The sequence below is a fragment of the Zosterops lateralis genome (genome assembly GCF_965231275.1).
Source record: "Zosterops lateralis genome assembly, chromosome: 7".
NCBI classification, from domain to species: domain Eukaryota; kingdom Metazoa; phylum Chordata; class Aves; order Passeriformes; family Zosteropidae; genus Zosterops; species Zosterops lateralis.
In genome coordinates, this window is record NC_139767.1 from 10,212,046 (window position 1) to 10,234,853 (window position 22,808).

Sequence of the window (22,808 nt, forward strand, 5' to 3'; positions counted from 1 at the left end):
TACCGGGAGAGGACCCGAACAGCCGCCACCGAGCACTGGGGACATCCCGCTCCAATGGACTGAACGGGAACATTTATTTACCGGCTCTGAACAAAGACACTCGGCAATGGTCAAATACACGCTGTTGAATTCCTCATTTATTCACACCGAAGCACAATTCTGCTCACAAACCGCAATAGCCAAAACCACACATTTGTCAATAAACAGGATAATGCCCGTCACAGCAGGACCAGATTCCAATGGCAGAAACGGTCAATGAAGAACATTTTGAATTGTCACGTAACGGTTAAAAAGTAAAAACTGTAATATTTTGCTGCAGTTTCCACTTGGTATGGAGTTCTGAAGTTAACACCTTAAAAAGACAAAAAAATTATATACAAATAGGTGAGAGAAATACAGAAATAGTCATATGCAACCAAGGCATGATCCAAATCAAGACATGAAAACCTCTGTCCCCACAAAACAGTTCTGAACACTGAGAAGAACTACCATGAGCATCCTGAATTATGCAGGACAAAGAACTTCCACCAGTCATTTTCTCATGTCTGCTGTGACTTATACTAGAGCAGCCCTTCTGAATTCCCTTTTCCTTTATTTTTCATGCACAAAATACACATTCTGTGGTGATGCCTTTTTTTTTTTTCCCTGACATAAAAATGCAGCAAAAAGACAATTTGGTATTAAAATTTGAGTGCAGCCTTTATTATGGTTCATTATAATAAAGAAGCTTCAGTTTTGATTACAAAGAAGCAATTAAGCAGGCTGAGAACAGGACAGAGCTGGAAATCCTAAATTAAATATTGATTACAACTTAAGCACTTTAAGATACTGAGTAAATCATCAAAATACTTTGATTTAAATCTTACTCAAATTCTCAACTATTTGTAAACCAGAAGAAAACAATATTTACTGGGAATTCAAAAGATAATGTATGCTTTGTTAGTGAAATAACTTATGTCTAAATGAATTTTATTAATATACATATGTCACAAGAATTATAAATGGATCTCAATGTGTATATATTTTTTTTTTTTTTTTGCAATTCCTTACATAACACTTGTATCCCTTATTTATTATCTGTACATTTTCAGAATTCTCCTCTATATGGAGGAGAGAAAAAAAGAGAAAACAAAAAATCATGGTCTATATAGGTCTGCACAAGCACCATCAGTTATCTCATAATTACCTCATAAATCTCTGCCTCATGAATTTTAAAACCCACTTCAGGTAAGGGTTAAGGTACCACACTTTTAATTCCTTCTGATTATACTTCAGTCCGAATTTTTCTTGGTTACACATAACACTAGAGGACAAGGCATCCTCTTTTACCTTCAGCAGCAGAATCGTTCAGCCTTTGAAATAGTTCTGAAAAGATTTTTTCCTTTCTTCATAATCTGCAAATGCAGAAGCAATAGGATCTGAGTAGAACACGACAGGCCTTGGTCCTTCATTGTGCACAGGGAAAGCAGCTGGGAACTTTCTGAGATCGAGGCCCCTGCCTGAGAAGTAAGCCTGGAGCATTCTGAAAAACTGAACATATTGAGGATGTGAAAAGAAATAGAGTATGACCAATGGAGATTAATTATTTCTACTGACACAAATGAGATGAAATATTTGTTCCTCTGTGGGATGAAATCCTCTACTCTGATCATAACCTGATACAGTGTAGGCAACCTAACTCAGACATGCCCACTCCATCCATGGCTTGTACATCTTATGTCAAGTCAGCAGACCAGCAACTGCTTCCTGCTCATTTGTGCTCCCCAGTGAATCCCAGGAGCTGTGACAGAACTGCACCCCTTGTAAAACAGGCAAACAGGACAGTTCTGTAAACATTTCAGTAAGAGCCACCAACAATGGGCAATTGATTTGAACTGAGCCCTTACAATCACTTCAAAGGAGAAATTAAAGCTTCTTAAAACACTGAGGAAAAATTATGGGAAACTGATTCTTTTCCTTCAAAAATGCTTTTTAAGAGTGTGTAAATGTTCTCTGGTATTTTCATAGTTGTCAGATGCAAACTCATTTGTACTCCCATGAGATGAAACAACATGCAATCAGAGCACATGTTTGAAAGAAACACAGTAATCATTCCTCTTCTACTTCATAAAACAAGTGGCTGTATAATCAAAATATTTTTTTTAAATGAAAGCTGCTGGATGGAGATACCAGGAAGTTTTATGCACTACTGTGCTCTGAGAATGTCTCTTCAGTTAAGGAGTACATCTTGACTGAGAAATGGTTATTGACTAAACAAAGGGCACAGTTCCTGACATTACATCTAATGGGCCCCTCCTGCCTTCAAATTTACACTATAAGGAGTCTCTTCATGGAAAACAAAAAACCACACAGAACTTCAGCTCTCTTTATTGAAACATTTCCTTACCAGGTCTCTGTTTCTGGGGTTATCAAGAGGCTTCCATTTCTCTTCTGGCTGGAAAGGCGCACCCTTTGCCAATCCTCTCACAGCCAACACTACATACAGACCCAAGAGCAGCACCTTCCTCATGCTGGAGATGAACACACTGTAAGAAGGACAGACATACTCCTTAAATCCTACACAGCTGTCACTGGGAACACACAAATCATGTGAATCCACGGAAAGTCTGCCCACTGCAGATTACATCCATGTGCTGTCGACTCTTTGTTTCCGTAGTACTAAGGTACTTGGAAGAACAAATTACTCTGAACAAGTGTTTCCCATCCCAAAGCTATTTCCAGACACTGCACTCTCTTCTGAGGGACCAGTACAACACCCAACACAAAATATTACATTTGTAAGTTTACATTTATTACATAGAGCCATTTTCAGTGGCTAATACAGCACCAGAACTCTGTGTGCTCCAAGGAGAATGCAAAAACATGGCTCAAGATCCACAGAGCTGTTTTTACAACTGCATTAAATTTTACTACATATAATAATAAGTGCAGTGGTATTTAATACAGACTGGTCTAACATATTAGAGATCCATTTCACAATTTGACTCGGGGAGAAAAGGAATTCTCCCTCTCACATGCTTTAAAATAGAGCTTACCAGGGAATTTGGCTTTGGCTTGCCCTTCCTTGGATGGTCTCCTCGTAATCTGTGAACAACCTGATCTCTGCACTTATATTTCCAGTAGACTGTAGGTGGGTGTCAATGACGTTAGCAGGAGTTCAAAAATACAGTAATGATTCCATTTTCATCCATGACATAAAGACCCTTGAGAATTTCATCCCTGATAACTCTTCAGACCTTTTGCTATTGAACAGTGCGGTACAAATTCCTCCCAAGTCGTATTGCAGAAAATTAGTAGTAGGCAAATAGGAAGTTTAAAACAATTCCCAGGAGAAATAGCACAGCTTTATCAAAATATTATTTTTAGTTAAAAGTAATTAGCCATATCTCTACAATGGTGACTAATGGTTTTCAAACAAATGAGATATGGATCACTTTCTTGATGCTGGAAGAAGACAGGGAAAAGTAAAGTTTGCTTCAATATCCAAAACCGTATCATTTTAATTGAAGCATTGCTTTCCTACCTTGATTTTATCAGCAGTTAATATCCTCCTGTCACACTAGAAACTAAGACAAAGGCTGCAAGGAAGACTCTGCTAATTTACCTTGGCCTTAGGGCTTAGCATTCTTCATTATCAAAGCTGCTCATATTTTTTGTTTATTATTTCACTGCACTCTTCTCTCCACTATACAGATGATACGTGCTTAGTAGCACATAAAATATATCCCTAAATAGACATGTTAAAATTAAAAATATTTGACCGTCACCTTACTCCAGAGTATAAATGTTTATGTTTGACTAGAAGCTTTAAATTTTTCTTTGGTTTAAATTTTGAAAGCAAAATAAAAACCTACCATCACCCTTCCAGGAAGGTGTTGTTTTGGACATCCAAACATCATTAGCAACACAGTAAACAAAATCCTAGCAGTGTTATTTTCATGACTACTGCAGTATATAAAAATTCAAGACAATTGATCCACCTTTATTATTCTGCATATTTGGATTTTAAAAAAATCATACACACAAAAAAGAAAATCCATCGAGCCCCATCAATTATGATTCATAACACTCAACTTCCAGATAGTGGAATCCTCAAGAACACAGAAGTAGCACCAGAATAACTTGAAAAAGGCAGGTGCCAGCAGAAGGGAACTGTCTTTGTTGATCTTCCAGGTAGATATTTATTTCAGCTAGAAGTAGAAATATGCTCCCCTAGAGAAAATGACAGAAAGGGGAAAAGGCAAAATTTACAGTTTGGGATTAGATTTTAGTTCCTTCTTTAGCTTTGAAAAGAGGAGGGGGGAAAAGTCAGAAGAGCCTGCACTCTTCTTCTACATCTTTTCTTCCCCCTCAATTAATTTATTCCTTTGATTTCTTTACAAAGAACTGGGGATATGCAGTATGTTCAGCTAGTAAAACATACCAAAGTCATCTGGAAATATGAAACAAGCTTTATTACTGGAGGAACTCAGGCAATTTGGGTGACTAATGAAGCATGCAAATATGCAAGAGAGTCAATTAACATATATTTTCTGTGAGCCATCTAAAAAAAAATCCTTACACACTTGTATTGCTGCTTCCTGAGCTAAAGCTTTGAGAAACTGTTGGAGCTAAAAAGTCTGTTTAGACCTAGTGCTCATTTTAATGTGTGGGCTGGTCTTAGTAATTTCAATTCTTTCCTTCAGAGAAAGTCAAATATCAGCAGAATACATGCATATTAAAATACTATTAGTATGCTTACACTGACTGAATTAAATTGCATCCTTTTTTTTCTGAGGACAGTAGCTGAGTTTAACAAATGCTGTCAAAGCCAGATGTCAGGGTGCTGCCTTTTTAATGCACCCATATTTAAGCATCAGGTTTTCTTGATAAACATCTTCAATAAATCAAATATTTTCCAAGTGTCTATACTAATTATATAACCTTTCTGGCACAGTAAGTAATGTTCATGCATGTTTGAATTAAACTGCCCTGAAGATGAAAATGCTCATAGCCTTGCTTGCTCAGTTCCATGTAATTCACCTCTAAAAGGTAAAAACTTAAAATATACTAGTTTAGCTGAGAGCAAGTTTTATACATCTGATGCTCTATATAAACTGTATTATTCAGCAAACACTTTGAGTTTTATTGCATTTCCCATTCATGAACCTAAGGTGTAGAGTTAAGATACTAAGCCAAACTTCATCCTGTACTTTCTTTATTGCATTCTACTGAGAGGTGTGAAAGAAGCACCTCTTAAAGGACTACTCCAACCACAAGGCTTTTGTTTACTACTTTTATTTTCTGCTTAGAATCCCAATTATTACAAGTCAGAAGGAAAAGCACCGAACTGTTCCACATGAGTACCTGAGCCAAGACTAAAGGCAAACGTTGCTCACAACACTCATCAGCGTGCTTGTACAACAGTACAGCAGTACAGGTAACACAACACACAGCAGCACTGGGAAGTGGCACTTTTTGTCCATTACAACCATTGGTACCAATGCAAGCACGTTGGAATACCATACAAAAATATACAGAAGTGTTTCTTCAGCAGGGGATTTGCTGTACAATGTACTTAAAGTCATGCACACATAGGTTAAAAAAAAATACAAATACAAAAAAATTGAAATACACACTGCAGCCAGGGAAAGCACCAAACAAAACAGGAACATCCCAAAGTAGCTCCCAATCAAGTTGCCCTCAACTACAACAAAAAAGTATCTAAGTGCAGTTTTTAAAGACTATGAGAGTTCATCTTTCAGCAATTACAACATTATCTGAAAATACCTCTTCTCCAAGGTTTTCTCAGCATCTCACAAGACAAGGCTTTTGCCAAAGTTTATGATACATGGCATGATCTGTAAGAACTTCATTATAAACCTTTTATAAGCACAGTAATTTGCTATACTGTTATTCAAACATTTATAGGTAAGACCCTGCCAAAATCTTTAAAAACCTGTAAATATTAAGAGTGAGTTCCATGTACACCATCAGATTTATGGTAGCTACATAAGAACTGAAAACAGAGGAAGACTTAAAAATTCTAACACAGATTGCTCAAGAATGGAAAGATTTTTCCCAAAATTACATATTTTACTCAAAGTTTTAAGTCCTTTTACAACCAACAAATCCTTCCCTCCCCACTAATCACCCAAACCAGGTATTTTGGCCAACATTATTCTGTCTTTGTGCTTGAAAAAAACAATTAAAAGGTCAGTGGGGAATCACATAGTTTTTCTCGAGTTATCATCATACACAAAGGCCTTAAAGGTAATTCTACCTTCTCAGTGGTTTCAATACTAGAATATTCCAGTGGCTAGAAAACCACCAATGGCTAGGACTGCTGAAACACTATCACAGAATAAAAAGTGAGGTGACTGGAAGGAGCTTTAGAAATCCCAAGCCAGCACACTGAAGGAAGCAGCAGGGAAGACACACAGACTGCCTGTTCTGTTTTGTGCCACAGCAGCAGCAGCACTGTCGCACCCACACTGAGGTTGGTGCTCAGTGAAAGAAGTTTTCTGTAAAATAAATAAACTTTGCTGTTTATTGCTTCAAGCCAGCTCTGTGACCAGCTGATGTGCAGTCATTTGTGTGCATGTGAAATACCCACAGGACAATAAGCTCTGACATGGCATGGTTTTCCAAGGTTCAGTGCCATGTGATGCTAATGTGGGAGGAGGAAGTCAGAATTTGGGGGGTTTGTTCAAAATGCACAAAGAATCCTCTAGAGAATAAATAAGGAAAGCCAGCAGTGGCTTTTCCTAAGCTCTTTGTATTCAAAAATATACGTAAAAAATCCTTCTACTACATAAAAATAAGATTTTAAGATCTTACGTATTTCTAGTTTTCTTTAATGAATTAGGAAAAAAAAAAAGTGGGTGTGTTCCCCCCCAAACCAGAATCTACATGTGATTTTTCAGGGATTTACCTATGAATATTTTACCTAAAAAGAAAAATTTAGTATTCAAAACTTCTGGAGCCTTGACACACACAATCAACCCTGCCCCTGTCTAATTTTCTTCTCACACTAGTGAAGATTTTGCTGTTAAATGGCTTAAATATAGTATTTTGCTGAAACTACAATTAAGAGGATTTTTTTTTTATTTTTGAGTACTAAAGATCAAAATGTTTAAAAATAATTTGACACATAGACTTCAAAGCTGAGACAGATATCTGCAACTAGCTTTCCTTCCTTATTTTTCTCTTGGTCACAACAGAAAGGCTTGAAAAATTCAGGTCAGCTAAAGCTTTCTGACTTTGGTTGGTGTGATTCCAAACAAAAGATATGCTGTACTGGTCATAAATCTTCATTTTTTTAAGTGTAAAATGGGGTCAGCATTTTTTAAAGCATTTTCCCCAAATCAAGTTTCAGTATGATCCACACAAATATTTTTGGTCTACTTCAAAATTCAAATATAAGGCTATGGAAGTCCACAGGCTACAGTTAGAGTGCATTCATCTACTAGTTTAAGGCACAGTGTATTTATTTATTTATTTTTTCCTCTAGAAAGCTACAAGTTTAAAGTCACAGTGAGGAATTTCACATTTCAGTTTTGGTCTGGCACTCTAATTAAACATGTCCTGTCTACTGCCTGTAGACTTCTGTAAAGTATTCCAGCTGTCAGGTACTGCAGTCTCAAATCCTGTTCCCAAACTCAGAGTGAAGTAGGTGGAAAATACTGAAGCCTGAATTGATCCCCCAATAGTGCACTTAGCCTTTTGTAAAAGTAAACATCAACACACTTGCACATTTGCTACTCAGCTATACCCTGAAACTATTTAAGTTAGAGAGGGAAAATAGTCTTGGCTGGTATCTCAACAAACAAGACGAGTCTACAGGACACAGCTACTGCAATTCCTCCCAGGTCAGCCCCGTTCCCACTCTTCTGGGAACATCCTGCTTGGCACTACAAGGGCAGGAACACTGCCAACCAAAGGGAGCTGCAGGGGGAAGGAGGACCTGCAATGATGTGCCACAAATAACAAATATTATGATGTTCACAACTCCTGGTTTTAGAGACAAAACTCGGCTCTGACACCACACAGTTCTACAGAATCCAGAGCACAGGCTGCCAATAACTGTAGAGAGGCCATTGCTTACAGGGTTTGCTTATGACAGCATGAGTAGCAAAATCTGTCTACATTTAAGAATGCAAAAGAAAACCTTAAATCTTAAGAAAATTAAAGTCAAAATTAAGAAAATTAAAGTCAAAATATCATAGCTCAGGTTTTCATCCTACAAGGCAATAAGCACATATTTGAGGCAGTTAGGTGCTTAGACACCTCAAAAATTGAGGGCAGGGCAGATTTGCTTAAGTAAGAGTTATGGAATTTTCTGTCTAAATGCTTAAAATTCATTTTTAAAAGCAGCAGTGTCTATTAATAAGACAAAGTATATACTTCTTACTTGAGCTTGAGGATAGATGAGCTGATTGCAAACTTTGAATACATTCTTCCATAAATAAAAATATACATAAGAAAGTATAGTATTTGAAAAAGGTTTTCAAATTTTTAAAGCCTTTATGGATTCTAATATTCTAGTTTAAAGTTCTGGCTCTAAAAAAAAAAGGTATAAATTGTACTTTAAAAAATGGATTAGCTTTGTATTGTTCTTCATTGTCACACATTTCCTAGATGCTATACAACAGCAGTATGTAGCGTTGGTGACAAAAGTATATGTCTCCCCTAAAGGGACAGTGGTGAAAATTTTATATTTACAGTACAGTGCTAAACGCTTACAAAAGCTAGACTGATCATCTCCCAGAAAAAAAAAAAAAAAAAGAGAGAGATGCAAAAAATCAAAGCTGTAAATTAAGTGAGAAACATTTGCCATTAAAACATTAAATGGAAAATAAGCATTAAGAAGTCAGTCTACTTTACAACTAACAATCTTCTAGTGGCTTAGTGACTTAGAACAGCAGCATAATCCTGTACAGACTCTACAACCACATCCAAAAACATTTTCATAGCTCAGAGTATTAAAGGTCAGTAAATGGCTGGTTCTATCTCAGCATAAACACAACAAAGTCTAAACACACTCAACCCTGTATTGAAATAAACTTGATTCAAATGAAAGTTTCACAAATGTTTACATTTATTAATGGCTACATAATGGACTTTATTCTGTGCTGTCAGATGTATCAGATTTCAGAAAAACACCAAGTGAGTTCATCACTTGTTACTGGCAAACACATGGAAATTGAGATGTATCAAACACTGACATATGCAATGCTTTTGAGGTTAGATGTCAATACATTTTATTTTATTAATCACTGACTTTAAAGTTAGCCCAATCAGGTAATAGATGAAAAATTCACTCAGACACACCAGCAGTCTCTATGCCCTCTACAATGCATTGCTACTGCACTGCTTAGGGTTTTGTCCTTATTCATCTGTTTGTTTTGAAATGTAGCAAATTAATATTAAGGAATAATTTGCTACATGAATTAGCTCACTCAAAACCAAAATCAAGGCAGAACTCTAAATGTCAGAAATTATATCAACTTAATTCCAGTTACTGCAGATTTCTTGGAAATAAAACATACAAAGAAACCTTCCACCAAAAACCCCCAAACCCATCTTCTTTTAACAGGATGCTGAAATGTGACCCACTGAACCAACTTTTAAATCACAACTGAAAAAGATTAGCTTTGGACAAGATTAGTTCACATAGTTTCAAGGTACATTTGGTAATTCCAGTTAAGATGTGAGTTTTTCCTTATCAGACACATAAACTTTCTATGAAGTGTTAGCTACACGTGTCATTGCAGCAGGATGAGACTGTGAGGAACACATTTGATGACATCAAGCAGAAAAGATTCTAAGACTTTAAGAATAATTTCAGGGTATGCAGCTGTCACTAAAGGCCTCTCATTAAATCTCTCCCTGTCAAAGAAAGATTCTGCTGTAACAAAAGTTAGTGGCATTAAGTATTTTAAGTTCTTACCCTGTTTCCTCATTCTGTTTCTGATAGCTTATAAAAAATTTTATTAGATCCACATAAATAGTTCTTATTTTGAATGCATCCTGAGGTCTAACCCTTAAAATTTGTGCCTTGATCTCCTCCCACATAGTCTAGATAATCTAAACTTTGAAGAATAAGTGGAATTCTAATACAATTAAAGGTAGTAAGAGACATTATAATGTATTTGCCAAAAGCTGTTTTATAAATGCAGCCCACTCATAATAAAGAATATTTCAGTAATATTTACATCTCCTTAAATACGCAATTAACAGTATATATATATTGGGTTATCCTATGTTTCTGCTGAAATGATAACTGTGAACAGTGGCAGAACTGCAGCTTCACCTAACAGAAGCTTCTTGTCCAAAAGTAACAACAAATGATTGTTGTATTTTACCTGAAAAACAATCTCAGACTGTTACAAAGTCTAGTCCTTTTCAGAATGACAAGTGAGATAATTCATCCTCTTTTAGAATGGGATGAATTCTAACACTTGTTTTAATCCTATTACTATCCTCTGAGTATACGGCAAATCTAATTTGGATTAGACTCCTAATCTGACAAACAGCTGAAGGTGTCCAGTCCACGATCACTGCACGATCCAGATTCACATCCCTGACAACTGTTTTTTATCAATGAAATGGCACACATTCAAAAGAGGAGTAAGACTTCCTCTCCTTTCCCCAGTAAAGGTAAACCTCTGAGAAGAGGCAGTGTTGAGAGAGATGTGAAAGACTTTTGTCATCTGAGATCTCAGACTTGGGATTACACCTATTCCTACCTTCCACTTGAAAATCAGGCAGAAATATACACAACCTACTGGAACCCACTTTATGAAGACTGCTAACAATCGACAATAAAACTCCAGCTAAAAAAAAAAAAAAAAAAAAAAAAAAAAAAAAAAAAAAAAAAAAAAATTAAATTAAAAAAAAAAAAAATCAAAGCCCTGGTGTTATCCTATGCTGCTGTAATTCAGTAGGTTCCACTTTATGGCATGTTTTGACACCTATCAAAGATACTAAATATCCAATCTGTTTCATTTCCAATAGTTCCAACAAATGGATTCATGCAGAAGAGCCTGTTAAGGTGGCAAAAAAAATCAGAAGTAAAACAGAGTAGTAAACCAAATGGACCATGAAAGTCAAGGAAAACTATCTTCCACAGAAATCAGACCCTGCACATTTCACAGCCCTTTGCCAGCCCTAATGCAGTTCTGCCACCATCTCTCATCCACAGCCATCTGCAAGTACAACAACTCTATTCTTCTATGTCTGAACAGCAACTTCTAGTTAAACCAACTGGTGCATTTAGCTACAAGTATATTAAGTCACACAAATTATCTTATATACATATACTGTAGCATACATCTGATTAGAAAATACCAAGATATAATCTATTCAAATAACTTGACTGATTTACAAACACTATATATAATCTAACTTTCTGCTTTAAAAAGGTTAAGACTAGAATACCAGCACATAGATTACTTATAACAGTGACAGTGGCTTGGCTAACTACAATACCCTTACTCAGTTACAGCATTTTTGATGACTTACTAATAACTTGAACTGCTGACTTGGATATAAGCAAATAAAACACATGTGGCTTTCTTCACGTTTGTCCTTCATTTTGGAAAGTCACTGTGTGAATTGAGTCTTTCCAGCCAGCTCAAAGGAATTGACTCTAACAACCTGTTAGAAATAACTGAGGCACTTTAGGCAAGATTATTAAGATATGATGGAATTAATGGGTCAGGCTGGCTGCACTACTGTATATCAAAAGTATACTTGATTGTGAGCAGCAGATTTCCTTTTGGTATTCCTTTAAGATGATTGAGCTGCTCTAGTATTTCCAGATGAAGGTAACAGGTATCTCAGACACAGCAGAGACAGCTAACACAGAAGCAGTAGTAAGCTCATCTCTACACACAATCAATACATCATTTAAACCTAAGGACTGCTGAGATTTCTTCTCTTGGCAAAACAGAAGAAACAAACATGCCCAGGGGAGAGAATTCCTTACACATAGCTATTGTAGGCTATTTTTATAAATGGCAGTCACTGTAGCATCTAGGCACTAAGATAAAATTTATACAGAGCTAATGATTATGGTCAGTATTTCTCACTATTACTGAGTTTGCCCACATGCAGAAGCTCGCACTGTATGGCAGGACAGGAGTTTGCAGGGTTGTAACTATTCCATATTCATTTGATGTACTGGCATTTATTAGGAGATGGTTGATTCTCTGTTTACAACAGAAGAAAAGCCTGCCTTGTCTACTTAGAAACACTGCAGCAACAGCTCTGTTAACTCACACCATATCTCAGTGTTTGCTAGCTTCTACATATGGACAAAGTCCAAGGATTAATTTCAAAATTCCAGAGAAAACTGACAATGTTTTAAAACAACATTACAGCAAATTGTTTATGAATCTGCTGGTATCCTTCCTGAATAGAAAGCTACATAAAATACTGTTGTTTTCTCACTCTCACAAAAAGTAAAATGTGTAAGACTTGCAATAATCTCACAAATGTTCAACTCACACTGATTGAACAAATGATTTGATAGAAATAACAGTTCTATATAAGCAGTACATTCTAGTTTGTCTAGACACAAATGTGGCAGCTTTTGAATGTAACATAAAATAATTCAAAATATACTTGGCTGTGTGGTTTTTGTGATAGTCACAGTGTGCTTGAAATGCATTGAGTTTTAACCAGCATACTTTAGACCTGCAAGAGATGCAAGTTCAAACACAGACACTGCATGGCACAGTGAGTAAAAAAAGGTCTGTTTTCACAAAGCAGTACAGTGAAATACCAAAGTGTCTACAAGGCAGAGTATTGAGATGTTGCACTGATATGAGTCATGTGCTTATACATAGTTAAATCACTCTTATTTTCAGAGGCATGAAATAAACACCAGGAAAAGTCTTCTAAGCAACATGAATAAAACCATGGATTTTTTGTGAAGTATTCACAGTTCTGTCCTTTTCACCACATAATGTAAACTACTGATTATATTCATTTAGGCATTTCTGTGTTGCAATTTTTCCCATCTCCAGTGTTAAGCTTCTAGAGTGCATTGTCCTATATATGTCCTATATAGAATGAACATTACACAAAACAGCACAGCACATGTAGAAGAAGAGAAAAGGTTACAAAGTGTGGGACTCTGTATAAATGCATTCGTCCAAAGGCCAGCATTGCAACAGACAAAGGGAGTTGAACTTTGGCTGCAATCTTCAAGAGTTTACTGTAAGAATACAAAGGAAAAGAAATTATCATTTTGTAGTCAGATATGCAGAAAGTATACAAATGCCATATTTCACTTTCCTTTGCAAAATAATTTACATTTCAAGGCTTTGTTAATCTTCAAAACTGAACGACTAGGTCTAATAGGCCATAGAACTGATGCATAAGCAAGAGAAATTATTCAAAAAGGTTAATGTAATTAAAAATATTATATTAATTTAGAAATTTGTTCTCTGTAATATAGGAAGACTTAATGGTTTAGATCACTCGAGATAACATGTACTGGTCAAGAGGATAAATGACATTTGTTATTATTGACTGTCACTCATGAGGCATTGACTAATTTCATATCTCAACAAGACGTATTCTGTCAGCAAAACCAAGTTCTCAGAACTTCTTAATCCAGTAGAGAACATTATCTTTCTATTCCCATAAGGGGAGCTACAAGAACATAACTATAATCCTTTAGAATTCCCTTTTTCTTATAACTGGCTGACAATAATTGCTCAATGCATTTGGATTCAGTGACGCTTGAAAGGATTCAATGAATTGTGAGTTAAAAAGTCACATTTCAAGAAGTTGTTATGCAGTCAATTGCTCAGATAGCACAGACTTAATTTATTTCCACGTGGCAAATACAATGGATTTTTTTCCTCTTAGCTGAACCAGAGGTGCTTTGCACACATTTTAGCTCATCTTTTAGACTTAACCATATGAGTTAATGAATACAGAGGCTGAACAATTACAGTATATATTAAGCTTTACCACACAAATGGTAATTCACAAAGAAGCAGGAAAATAAAACTAGAGATTGGGCTACAGTACCTTGATTTCACTTCAGAAGTACTTGAATTCATTAGAATTTCTAAAATGCACACAAGGATAATAGCTGTGGATCTACAGGGATCAGGATCAAGTCTGACATTGTACCTGCAAAGAAGTGGTATAAAAAGTGCATCACTTCTAAATTAGGCTGCCAAATAATAACCATGTCCTGGTGATAAAAAATCTGTATGAAATCTATATGGCATCCCAGCCTGATTTTAAATCCTTTCTGAAACATGACCTTCTTCAACATATTAACATATTCATTTAACACCTATTTACACCACAACACAAATCAGATAGGATAGAGAAAACAATAATAATTAACAGAAGTCTTTAAAACTGTAAGGTAACTAATAATGTAGAGAATCAAACATTTATAACTTTTATTATCTTCAAAGGCTCCTGTACTTTCTTCCCCCTTAGTGTCAATTTAAGAATTTACCTGAGATTTTTTAACCAATAAATGAAAGATGGCAAGTTGAGCAGCACAATCCACGTGAATAAATTAAGGATTGTAATGTGCATCTTAAGACTGTTCACGGCTTCAGCAAGTATTTTACTGTTGGAAAGAGACTGTGTTGCTTCTGGAATGCTGTCCACTGAACTCTGGGCTTTGATTGTGTGTGTACTGGAGTTCTGCGAAGTTTCTTTTGAGTGGCCTGAATCCTGGAAATAAAAAACCTAAGTCACAAAAACGTGCACAGGCTTGTAACAACCCACACTGGGGAAAGAGGAAGGGAAAAATATCCTAACAGTGTCACACAAGCTGTGATTTAGGATGAAAATCTGCAATTTATGCCTCAATAAGCCATCAAAAGCGAACTTCAATAGTTCAATTTTAAAGTATCTGAATTTAAGCAGAAATTTCTCATACACTAGTAGTTTATGTATCTGTGTAGGAAAAGAATGGAGAGTGTAGATGCCCTGACACCAGTGAAATGAAAAGGAGTTCGTGGAAAGGGGGAGAAGAAAATAAAAGGAGTAATAAAGCATGGGGGTGAAAAAATCACAGATGATCATTCACAGCAAAGAAATGCAACTGGGAATGAAATATTACCTGTAGGAATAAATAGCAAAATAAATGAATGAGGGGGCAGATGACTTCCAATGTCAGAGAAAACCCAAAGAATTAAACCAAAAATTATTTGGAGATGAAAGGAGACAATTTTCAATGAAACACACAAAAAATCCACTCAAAGAAACCCAAAGAAAACTTTCAACAACTTTTTTTTGTCACACTGCTTTGTTCTATGTTTGCAAAAAAGAGCAGGTAGTTATTATATGCTGTTATCCACACCTGCTTACATCTTTGATCCTATACCTTAAAGTAACCCAGAAAATGAAGTTCACACTGCATGAGACCAAGCATTTCTTTACTATGTTTTAAACAGCTCCCTATTTACTGCAGTCTCAGTCCATATTCATCTAATACATCCTGTTTGTCATCTCTGGACTAAAAAACCTTAAACTCCACACACTGCCTCTCTTTTACCTGCAGTATAGACTATTACCTAGAATTTTATTTCTTTTTTAAGATAAGCCACACATAATCAAATACCAAAATTGAGATGAACCCCGTTAGTCTGTGTGTATTCAGAGAAAGAGTTTTCCTAGATGACAAATTCACAGTGCAGAAACTTAAAGCAGCAGTTGTGTGTGATGGAGCAGGCTGCTGCTCATGGCCTGGCTGATCTTTCACATCATAAATGCAGATAATGAACTACAGCTACCCAGTCACTGCAGCACAAGAGCACCAAGGCAGAAGTTTGCCAGGCATTTTTTGGCCACAGTTTGGAACAGAAACAGGAAACAGACTCACCCTGTTGTGCATGTTTTGCTCTGCTCTTACAGCCACATGCAGTTTTACAACCTGTAAGACAAGCAGTTGCTTGTTTAGTAAGGATTCTTCACACAAAAGCTGTAGTATAGGAAAAGAAATTGAGGACTCCTTACTCTTCAAGGAATCTACTAGTCTTTCCTTTGATAATATTGCCTAGCTATAAGTTAAAATTTTCAATTATCTGCATTGTTGTAGTGGGCACATGGGACCACACGTTTGTTTGTAAGAAGCATTAACAAAATAAGAAAAATTCTACAAATAACAAGATTATGATACTGATAAATTAGAAACACCTATTTCAAGTATAAGAAAAATAACATTTATTTTATGTATGAAAAAGGATAATTTGGATTTTTGCTTTTAACCTAGGGTTAATTCAAACCACCTAAAATTTTCAGTTCAGTTACAAATACAAAATGTTTAGCCTTTCAGTACCTTGAACAAGTATTGAAGATAAATAATGAGTACAGCAAATGCACCACAGGTGGTCCAGCTAACCAGAGCAAGAGATATCATCCCACAGAGTCTTCTAGGTGTAATCAACTTATCTTTTTGAAGTTCAGTAGGTCTAAAAAAAAAAACAAAACCCAGAAACAAAACTCCTGTTGTACTTCCTCTCAAACATCAGTTTCTGCTTGCTTTCAAACCCAAATGTCTAAAATCATGCATAAATTCAATCTGCCCAGAATTCAATCTTGCCCCAGGATTCACACAGAAGGAAACAAACAAGCAAACAAATCCCAAGTGTCAGGGTCAAAGTCATCTAGAAGAGCATAATTATATAGCATCACGTGGTTTTACCTAATCAGAGTTAACCATAATGAAGAGAAGAGTCTCAGAGATGTAGAGAAAAATACTCCACTCCAGTAGGCAATGCCTGTCCCAAAAAGAAATAGAATCAGGGACACAAGGGGGAACCATGCATCCTGACTACTCAGTACAGCAGCATCCACCTCTGGCAGTGACAGTGACTCCCATATCTCTCTAAACCAGTTAAACCTGCCAAAAACATGAAAGCAGTATTATTTATCACTTCCAAGTGCTCTTACAGTTAGATATCTATCAACTATTCCTTCTACTACAGTCTTTCAAACAAAATAACAGTCAGGTGTTTACAGCGACTACAGATAAAATAATATTCCTCCCCAGCAACAGTTTTACTCAAAGTTCTGGTTTGGAACCTGCTATAAACAAACAAATGATGCAAACTCACCCCTGCAGAAACACAACAATGCTTATAAGAGGTTCTACTTTGTAGGGCTTTGCTGTCCTGACCAGCTCGAGGGAGAAGTCTGAGCACTGGCCTAGAACCAAGAACAGAGAGCAGCTGGAGTTACTGTCACATCATGAACTTTTAACAAACACCATCCACAACAAATTGTAAATCCAGACAACGGAGAGTTGACTTGAAACAGGATAACCATGTCTTGTAAGAGTACTGCAACACTTCACCACCAAGGCCCTTCTCCACTGGGTCACCCACACTAAGGTAATATGGCACATGAGCTTCTAGAGACATTATGGAGTTTGTTACAAACAACCCCTGAATTTTAATAAAAACACATTTTGCCTGAAGACATGGCTCAAATCTGTTAGGTAAATCTCATCTTCCTGCAAGAAATAGTGCTTTCTGCACATGAACAATGTATTTTAAACTTTTACATGTATTATTAAGTGGATTTCTGGTAATTCTAAACTCCTGTGCAACACCAATATTTCACAGAGAAGGGACTGCAATTTAAAATAATAAGGAAATATTTTGCTACAACACAACCTTGAAGAACTACTAGCCAAGAAAAAAACGAAAATAAAGAGTACAGATCCAAGTATTTCCATAAGTTGAATGATATTTAGCTTAATAAATGCATATCTACTTAGTCTTTCATCAGTACATTCCATAAGCAATTTCTCTAAAAACATTTGTGACAGAGAAAAATATGCAGATTTTTAGAAAGCTACCTGTTGATCTCAATGTGCTCAGTTGTCCTCCATAAGTAAGAAGAATATTAGAAACAATATAGACTGGAAAAGCACCAGCATGGAACCTTACTATCTGAAAGACAAGGATAAAGGGATAACTTCACTTCTATCTATAAAAACATATTTAAAAAACACATACACAAATATTATCATGAAGCCAGAATGATAATGAGATTAGAAAATCTTTCTGAAAAGATCCAGTTTCTCATTTTAAGGCATATTTGATAATCTCCAATAGTAGTTAATGCTATAGATGGGAAATACTAGAATCTCTCATAAGCAGCTAATGAAAACAGGTTTGGATAAATGACCAAATTAGAAACAAATGAGGCTTTTTTCCAGTCAAGAGAAGTATAAAAAAAAATCAAGTATCACATCTCAGTAAATGAAGTTTAAAACAATTTAAAGGCTACTTTCCAAGCAAAATCTGCATATAGTTATATATGCCTTTAGGCAAAGAACTTTTGGAAGCAATTATATGCATGTATTAATTGGCTTCCACTCTCCCAAGTCATGATTAATATACCAATAGCCTATAAATTCTTGTAAAATAACAACAAAATGAAAAATCTTTGCTCTAAATGGATACATTCACATGAGAATCTTGCCAGTTTTATTCCATCACTACACTTACATGCTTGCAAATGAATTACTTTTATATCCAGGGAACTGCAGATGGCCAGCCTATTTTTACTGATTCCCATATTTCCAATGTAATCTTCATTGATAACCAAAGAAGATTTGTTGAAAAGGAGCATATGGACCTACTTAGACTCTTTCCCCCAACTTAATTGATACTAAATGTATTTTAAAATTTTAACACCACTGACTCATCAGGCAAGAAAGTTAAAGTGACCTACAGATATTGAGCTCACCACAAAGCCACATGCTCCACATTTCTAGCAGCTCTTTAGAGCCAGAGAGTTTTTCTGCTCCTCTAAGGACTGGGGCCTGACACTCATCCAGGAGGGATCCTTGCCAAGGGACAAGGCTACAAAAGGATCACTGAATAGGGCTCCTCTTGGCATCAAGGAGGAATCTCAATGCCACAGTAAGGAAGGGAGGAAGTAAAAATTTCTATAGATGACACTGACATAAAAAAAAAATTTAGTATTAAGTTTTCTTACTTGCCCAAGAACCTGCAGAAGTGATGTCTTCAGAATTACCTTGGAAAAAAAAATATTGTTTCATACAATGGTAAGCATAAGTACAAAATACTTTAATTTTTAAGAAGCAAACTTAAGTTTTAGAATACAGCAATCCCACAGCTAAAATGCACAAGATCTTACTTTTGACAATTAAAAGCAAATGCTTTAAAGTTTTAGAGTCCAACTTTCAGTATTAACCCAGCTGTTGTAAAATACTTCTAACACACTAACACACACTATATGTCAAAAAGACCACACAGCCCACCTTTAGTTTTGCTAAGTATTTATTTTAATTAATTAGCTACAGTTTAAAAGACTGAATTATGCAAAAATTTTCCAGTAATGCAAACTAGCTATAAAATAAAACTGTTTTACTCACTTCATACTGACAGTCTGGGGAGGAGTAGATGTTTAACTCTGGAAGGCTGCTGTCGTCGTGAGGCTGAGCAATGTGCAGTTTGGCAGAAATCTCAGTAAGAGATGGAACTCTGAAACAGAAACTTACATGGTCACTGCTGTTCTTATAACCAAGCAGAAAAAGCAAGTGTTTCAGTCTTCAACAAGTGCACACAAAGCAGATCTACCACACCAACACATCAAGTGTCACCACATGCTAGGAGCAAACTGGTGTCAGGAACTTGTTTATCCTGTCACATAACATCCTCAGCTCCCTCTCCTCTGAGCCATCGAGGGACAAGGCACTGAGGAGAGCAGACAAGTTCAGTGAACACACTGCCTCACAGAGCATGCAAATATGCTGAATGCCAGGAATGGGAAGAACACATCCTCAAAGATACAATTCAGTTTTCTGCAAGTATTATCCTGCTGGGAAACACAGGGGGTTGGAAACTGTGAGGTATCCTTAAGCCTTCTAAAATAAACTAAAAATACAGTTTTCCTGCCATCCAAAATACAGCCAGGTTATTCAGCTTCCTAAAGGACAAACGTATTTCAAGCTGTATCATTTGATTTTGGCAGGACTGTGCTGCTGAAGTGAACAGGGCTGCTGTGTAATCCAAACTCTGGCTTCCAGGAGGAACCCAGCATCCAGAGCAGCCACTGTTCTCCACTCATGAGGGGGTCAATGATTATCCTGAGAAATTCAGATCAGCATATCTGACTTCTTTTTCAAGTAAGCAAATGATTAGCAGGTATTCTTATTCCAGGAAAAATCAAAACAACTTGGTTAACAAGGGCAGGGAGGTAAATGAGGAAAAGGTGCAGAAGTCAAACACTTAAGACTGGAGGAGTTGTCTCACACCAGAAGTATTACCACAAAAGGATGTAAATATTCTTAAAAAAACATATCAAGAAGTTATTAATTGTAAAGTCCTTACTTCGCTACAGTTATTGAGTCTTCATATGACCAGGGGATATGAAGTCTGTAAACACTAGGTTTTCTTTCTGAAATGGAACAGCATTAAAAAATATAATCTTAATTAAAAACCAGATGTGCCAACTGTATCTAAAAACTACGGGGCAGTAAAACAAATGTGTAAAACACAGATCACCACACAGAATCACTAGGCTTGCAGTTACACTGCAGTTGTGATTGCAATGCAGATCAGAGCAGTTAGCAGCAAACAAAAAATGACACTTTTAAACTCAGGCTGTTACAGGATAAGACAGTGAGACATCAATCTTTACGGGAAGAACAGTTATGAGAAGAGTTTTGCTTTTCAGTATGAAAAAAATCCTCAGTCTAATAAAATCCATCACTTTCTTCTTTGGAAACAGGGTCCTTTAGCAACCCATACTGTTTCAGCTTATGTAGCTCAACATTCAAATTTGAGTCCTGTTATCACCAAATAAAAATCCTAACCAAATGTGCTTTTCTCAAGAAACACTTTCAATATGAGGCTGAATCCTGATAGAAATTCAACTTCCCTTTGCTGGGAAGTAGGAAAAACAAACTTTAAAGGACTAATTCCTCATTTTTGTTGATCCCTCCTTCTTCAAGTGGGAAGTGAGAAACATTAGCAAACACATTTGAACTGAACAATACTGTTAAGATTATAACAGTATTGCTTAAACTCCATTGCATGAGAAGACTTTAGTTTCTAAAGATTTTCAACAATTTGTTTTACAAATTTGTACTTTAGAAGACTTCTATTTACCTTTGAGTGACTGACAGTGGCTTTCTATATAAATTTTGAAAGCTTGATATATCTAGAACAGAAAAAAATAGAAGTCACTCACTTTTCCCCGGACAAACAGTGGTTACATTCCCTTAAAAACTTAAGTAGCATTCTTACTTGGTTGAAGTGCTGGAGCTGTACGTTGTAAAATAATCCTGTTGAGTTCAATAGAATTTTGCTTGAAGAAAGCCCTGCAAAGGACGTAGTATTTTCACTTACTAGATAAAAATATCTGAGAACTCACTATGTTTTCAGATTATTTCTTTTCCAGGAGAACAACATATTTCATATCTGTTAGTCTAAACCCCCACATTTCTTATTTCTTTGTTACTAACAAAAGCAGTGTTAGCTTTAGTGAAAAACAAGCCCCAAAAAATTCCTGATCTGACACTTTTAGGCAAATTTATTATCCAAAGGTTAGCTCTATTAGTTTTCCATTTTTTCCAAAAGCAATATTCTATACTTACCAAATGAAAAAAGATGTGTTACAGGAAGCTGTATTGTTCTGGAATCCTCTTTGAAGAACTCACAGCCCAAAGTATACTGCAATAGAGGATATCAAAAACAGATCTAAACCAAGCACAAGACTAGAAAGCCTCTGTACTTGCCAAATTACATTTCCCAAATCATCTCTCCTCTATCTTTGCTTACCCTGAACATTGTGCATTACTAATTTCAGTGCAAGATGCCTCTGTCACAACTGTCTGAAGATACACTCAGAGAAGAACATCACACTCACTTGTGCTGTGAATAATTTCTTGGATCATGGATTATTATACCACAGACTTAGAGACTCTATTTGTGTCACAGAAAGAAATGTCAGATCTGATTAGACTGGAAATTCCAACTCAGTATTCTGCCATTTCCAGGACTAACTGGAAAGGTCTGCCAGATCCAGATGGGTAACACATTAAGCCTTCAAATGTCTCTCTTAGTGGGATCCTAAGAGCCCTTGATGCAAAGATATCCATCTCATCTGTGAGATTCAAACTGTTAAACTCTGCACAGCTCAGTCCACTACATCATTTGTGGTTTAAGAGCTTGCAGAGTTATCTGACCTATGCTTCCAGAATCCTGGTGTGGTGCCTTCAATTATCTACATTCTCTGCTAACCTGGGTAAGAGAAATGACTGTTCAAAGGTATCAACATTCAGGAAAACCACCAGAGTATTAAGAAAAACAGGGAAGATTACCACTACAATCTCCAACAAGAATTCCAAGAAGTGATTTGAGAACTGTAGCTTGGACATGTTTCAAGTATTATTCATGCCTCGTTGTTTGGTATTTTATCAAAGTGTTCTGAGCTTACAGAAACTAACAAAAGCCACTTTCAAACCACACTACGATGTGCTTCTATGGTTCCTCAAAAGCAACTTAGCACATATTTAATGTATTTTCTTTTCCTCCTGTCATAGCACCTGAAAGATATGAATACACTAAGAAAGCAATTTCTGAATGTTGTATTTTTTTACCTTATTGCCAGCTGCAGGTGGCACCTGAATGACAATGTGGGACAAAGAAGGGTAGTCCAGAAGTTTCAGCATTACAACCTTAAAAAGGGAGGAAAAAAGAAAAAGAAAGAAAGAAGAAAAGTCATTGCTGAACATGGCCCTTCGCTTGCCCCTTGCAGCTCCCAGTTGTCCACCTTTTGTACCCTCTTCCTGTAGAATA

The 22,808-nt window shown here is 36.3% G+C and overlaps 2 protein-coding genes across 2 annotated transcripts in view; both read right to left on the bottom strand.

Moving 5' to 3' along the window:
• Window positions 1-165: 165 nt before the first annotated feature.
• On the bottom strand, window positions 166-3,880 carry LOC310911529 (uncharacterized protein C2orf66). The gene is made up of 3 exons (XM_083865170.1): window positions 2,387-3,880; window positions 1,330-1,530; window positions 166-352 (listed from the first exon to the last, which is right to left on the bottom strand). The coding sequence occupies exons 1-2, from the start codon at window positions 2,507-2,509 to the stop codon at window positions 1,348-1,350; spliced, it is 306 nt and encodes a 101-aa protein (XP_083721296.1). The 5' UTR covers window positions 2,510-3,880; the 3' UTR covers window positions 166-352; window positions 1,330-1,347.
• A 3,587-nt stretch (window positions 3,881-7,467) lies between these two features.
• The window catches only part of PGAP1 (post-GPI attachment to proteins inositol deacylase 1), a 32,455-nt gene continuing 17,114 nt past the window's right edge, over window positions 7,468-22,808 (bottom strand). The window contains exons 13-27 of the mRNA XM_083865169.1: window positions 22,610-22,687; window positions 21,605-21,680; window positions 21,255-21,328; window positions 21,117-21,168; window positions 20,337-20,403; window positions 19,379-19,487; window positions 18,979-19,017; window positions 17,831-17,924; window positions 17,085-17,175; window positions 16,673-16,870; window positions 16,307-16,439; window positions 15,851-15,901; window positions 14,474-14,697; window positions 14,029-14,133; window positions 7,468-13,204 (exon numbers count right to left, since the gene is read on the bottom strand). Of these exons, the coding sequence (XP_083721295.1) occupies window positions 13,066-13,204; window positions 14,029-14,133; window positions 14,474-14,697; window positions 15,851-15,901; window positions 16,307-16,439; window positions 16,673-16,870; window positions 17,085-17,175; window positions 17,831-17,924; window positions 18,979-19,017; window positions 19,379-19,487; window positions 20,337-20,403; window positions 21,117-21,168; window positions 21,255-21,328; window positions 21,605-21,680; window positions 22,610-22,687 (1,530 nt within the window). The 3' untranslated portion in view covers window positions 7,468-13,065. The remainder of the gene's footprint in view (window positions 13,205-14,028; window positions 14,134-14,473; window positions 14,698-15,850; window positions 15,902-16,306; window positions 16,440-16,672; window positions 16,871-17,084; window positions 17,176-17,830; window positions 17,925-18,978; window positions 19,018-19,378; window positions 19,488-20,336; window positions 20,404-21,116; window positions 21,169-21,254; window positions 21,329-21,604; window positions 21,681-22,609; window positions 22,688-22,808) is intronic.

What these genes read in the sequence shown, in the direction of transcription:
- LOC310911529 (XM_083865170.1), bottom strand. Translation starts at nt 2,509, where the DNA reads ATGAGGAAGGTGCTGCTCTTGGGTCTGTATGTAGTGTTGGCTGTGAGA. An exon ending in ACCCCAGAAACAGAGACCTG is followed by an intron (nt 1,531 to 2,386) that starts GTAAGGAAATGT and finishes CAATATGTTCAG; the next exon opens with TTTTTCAGAATGCTCCAGGC.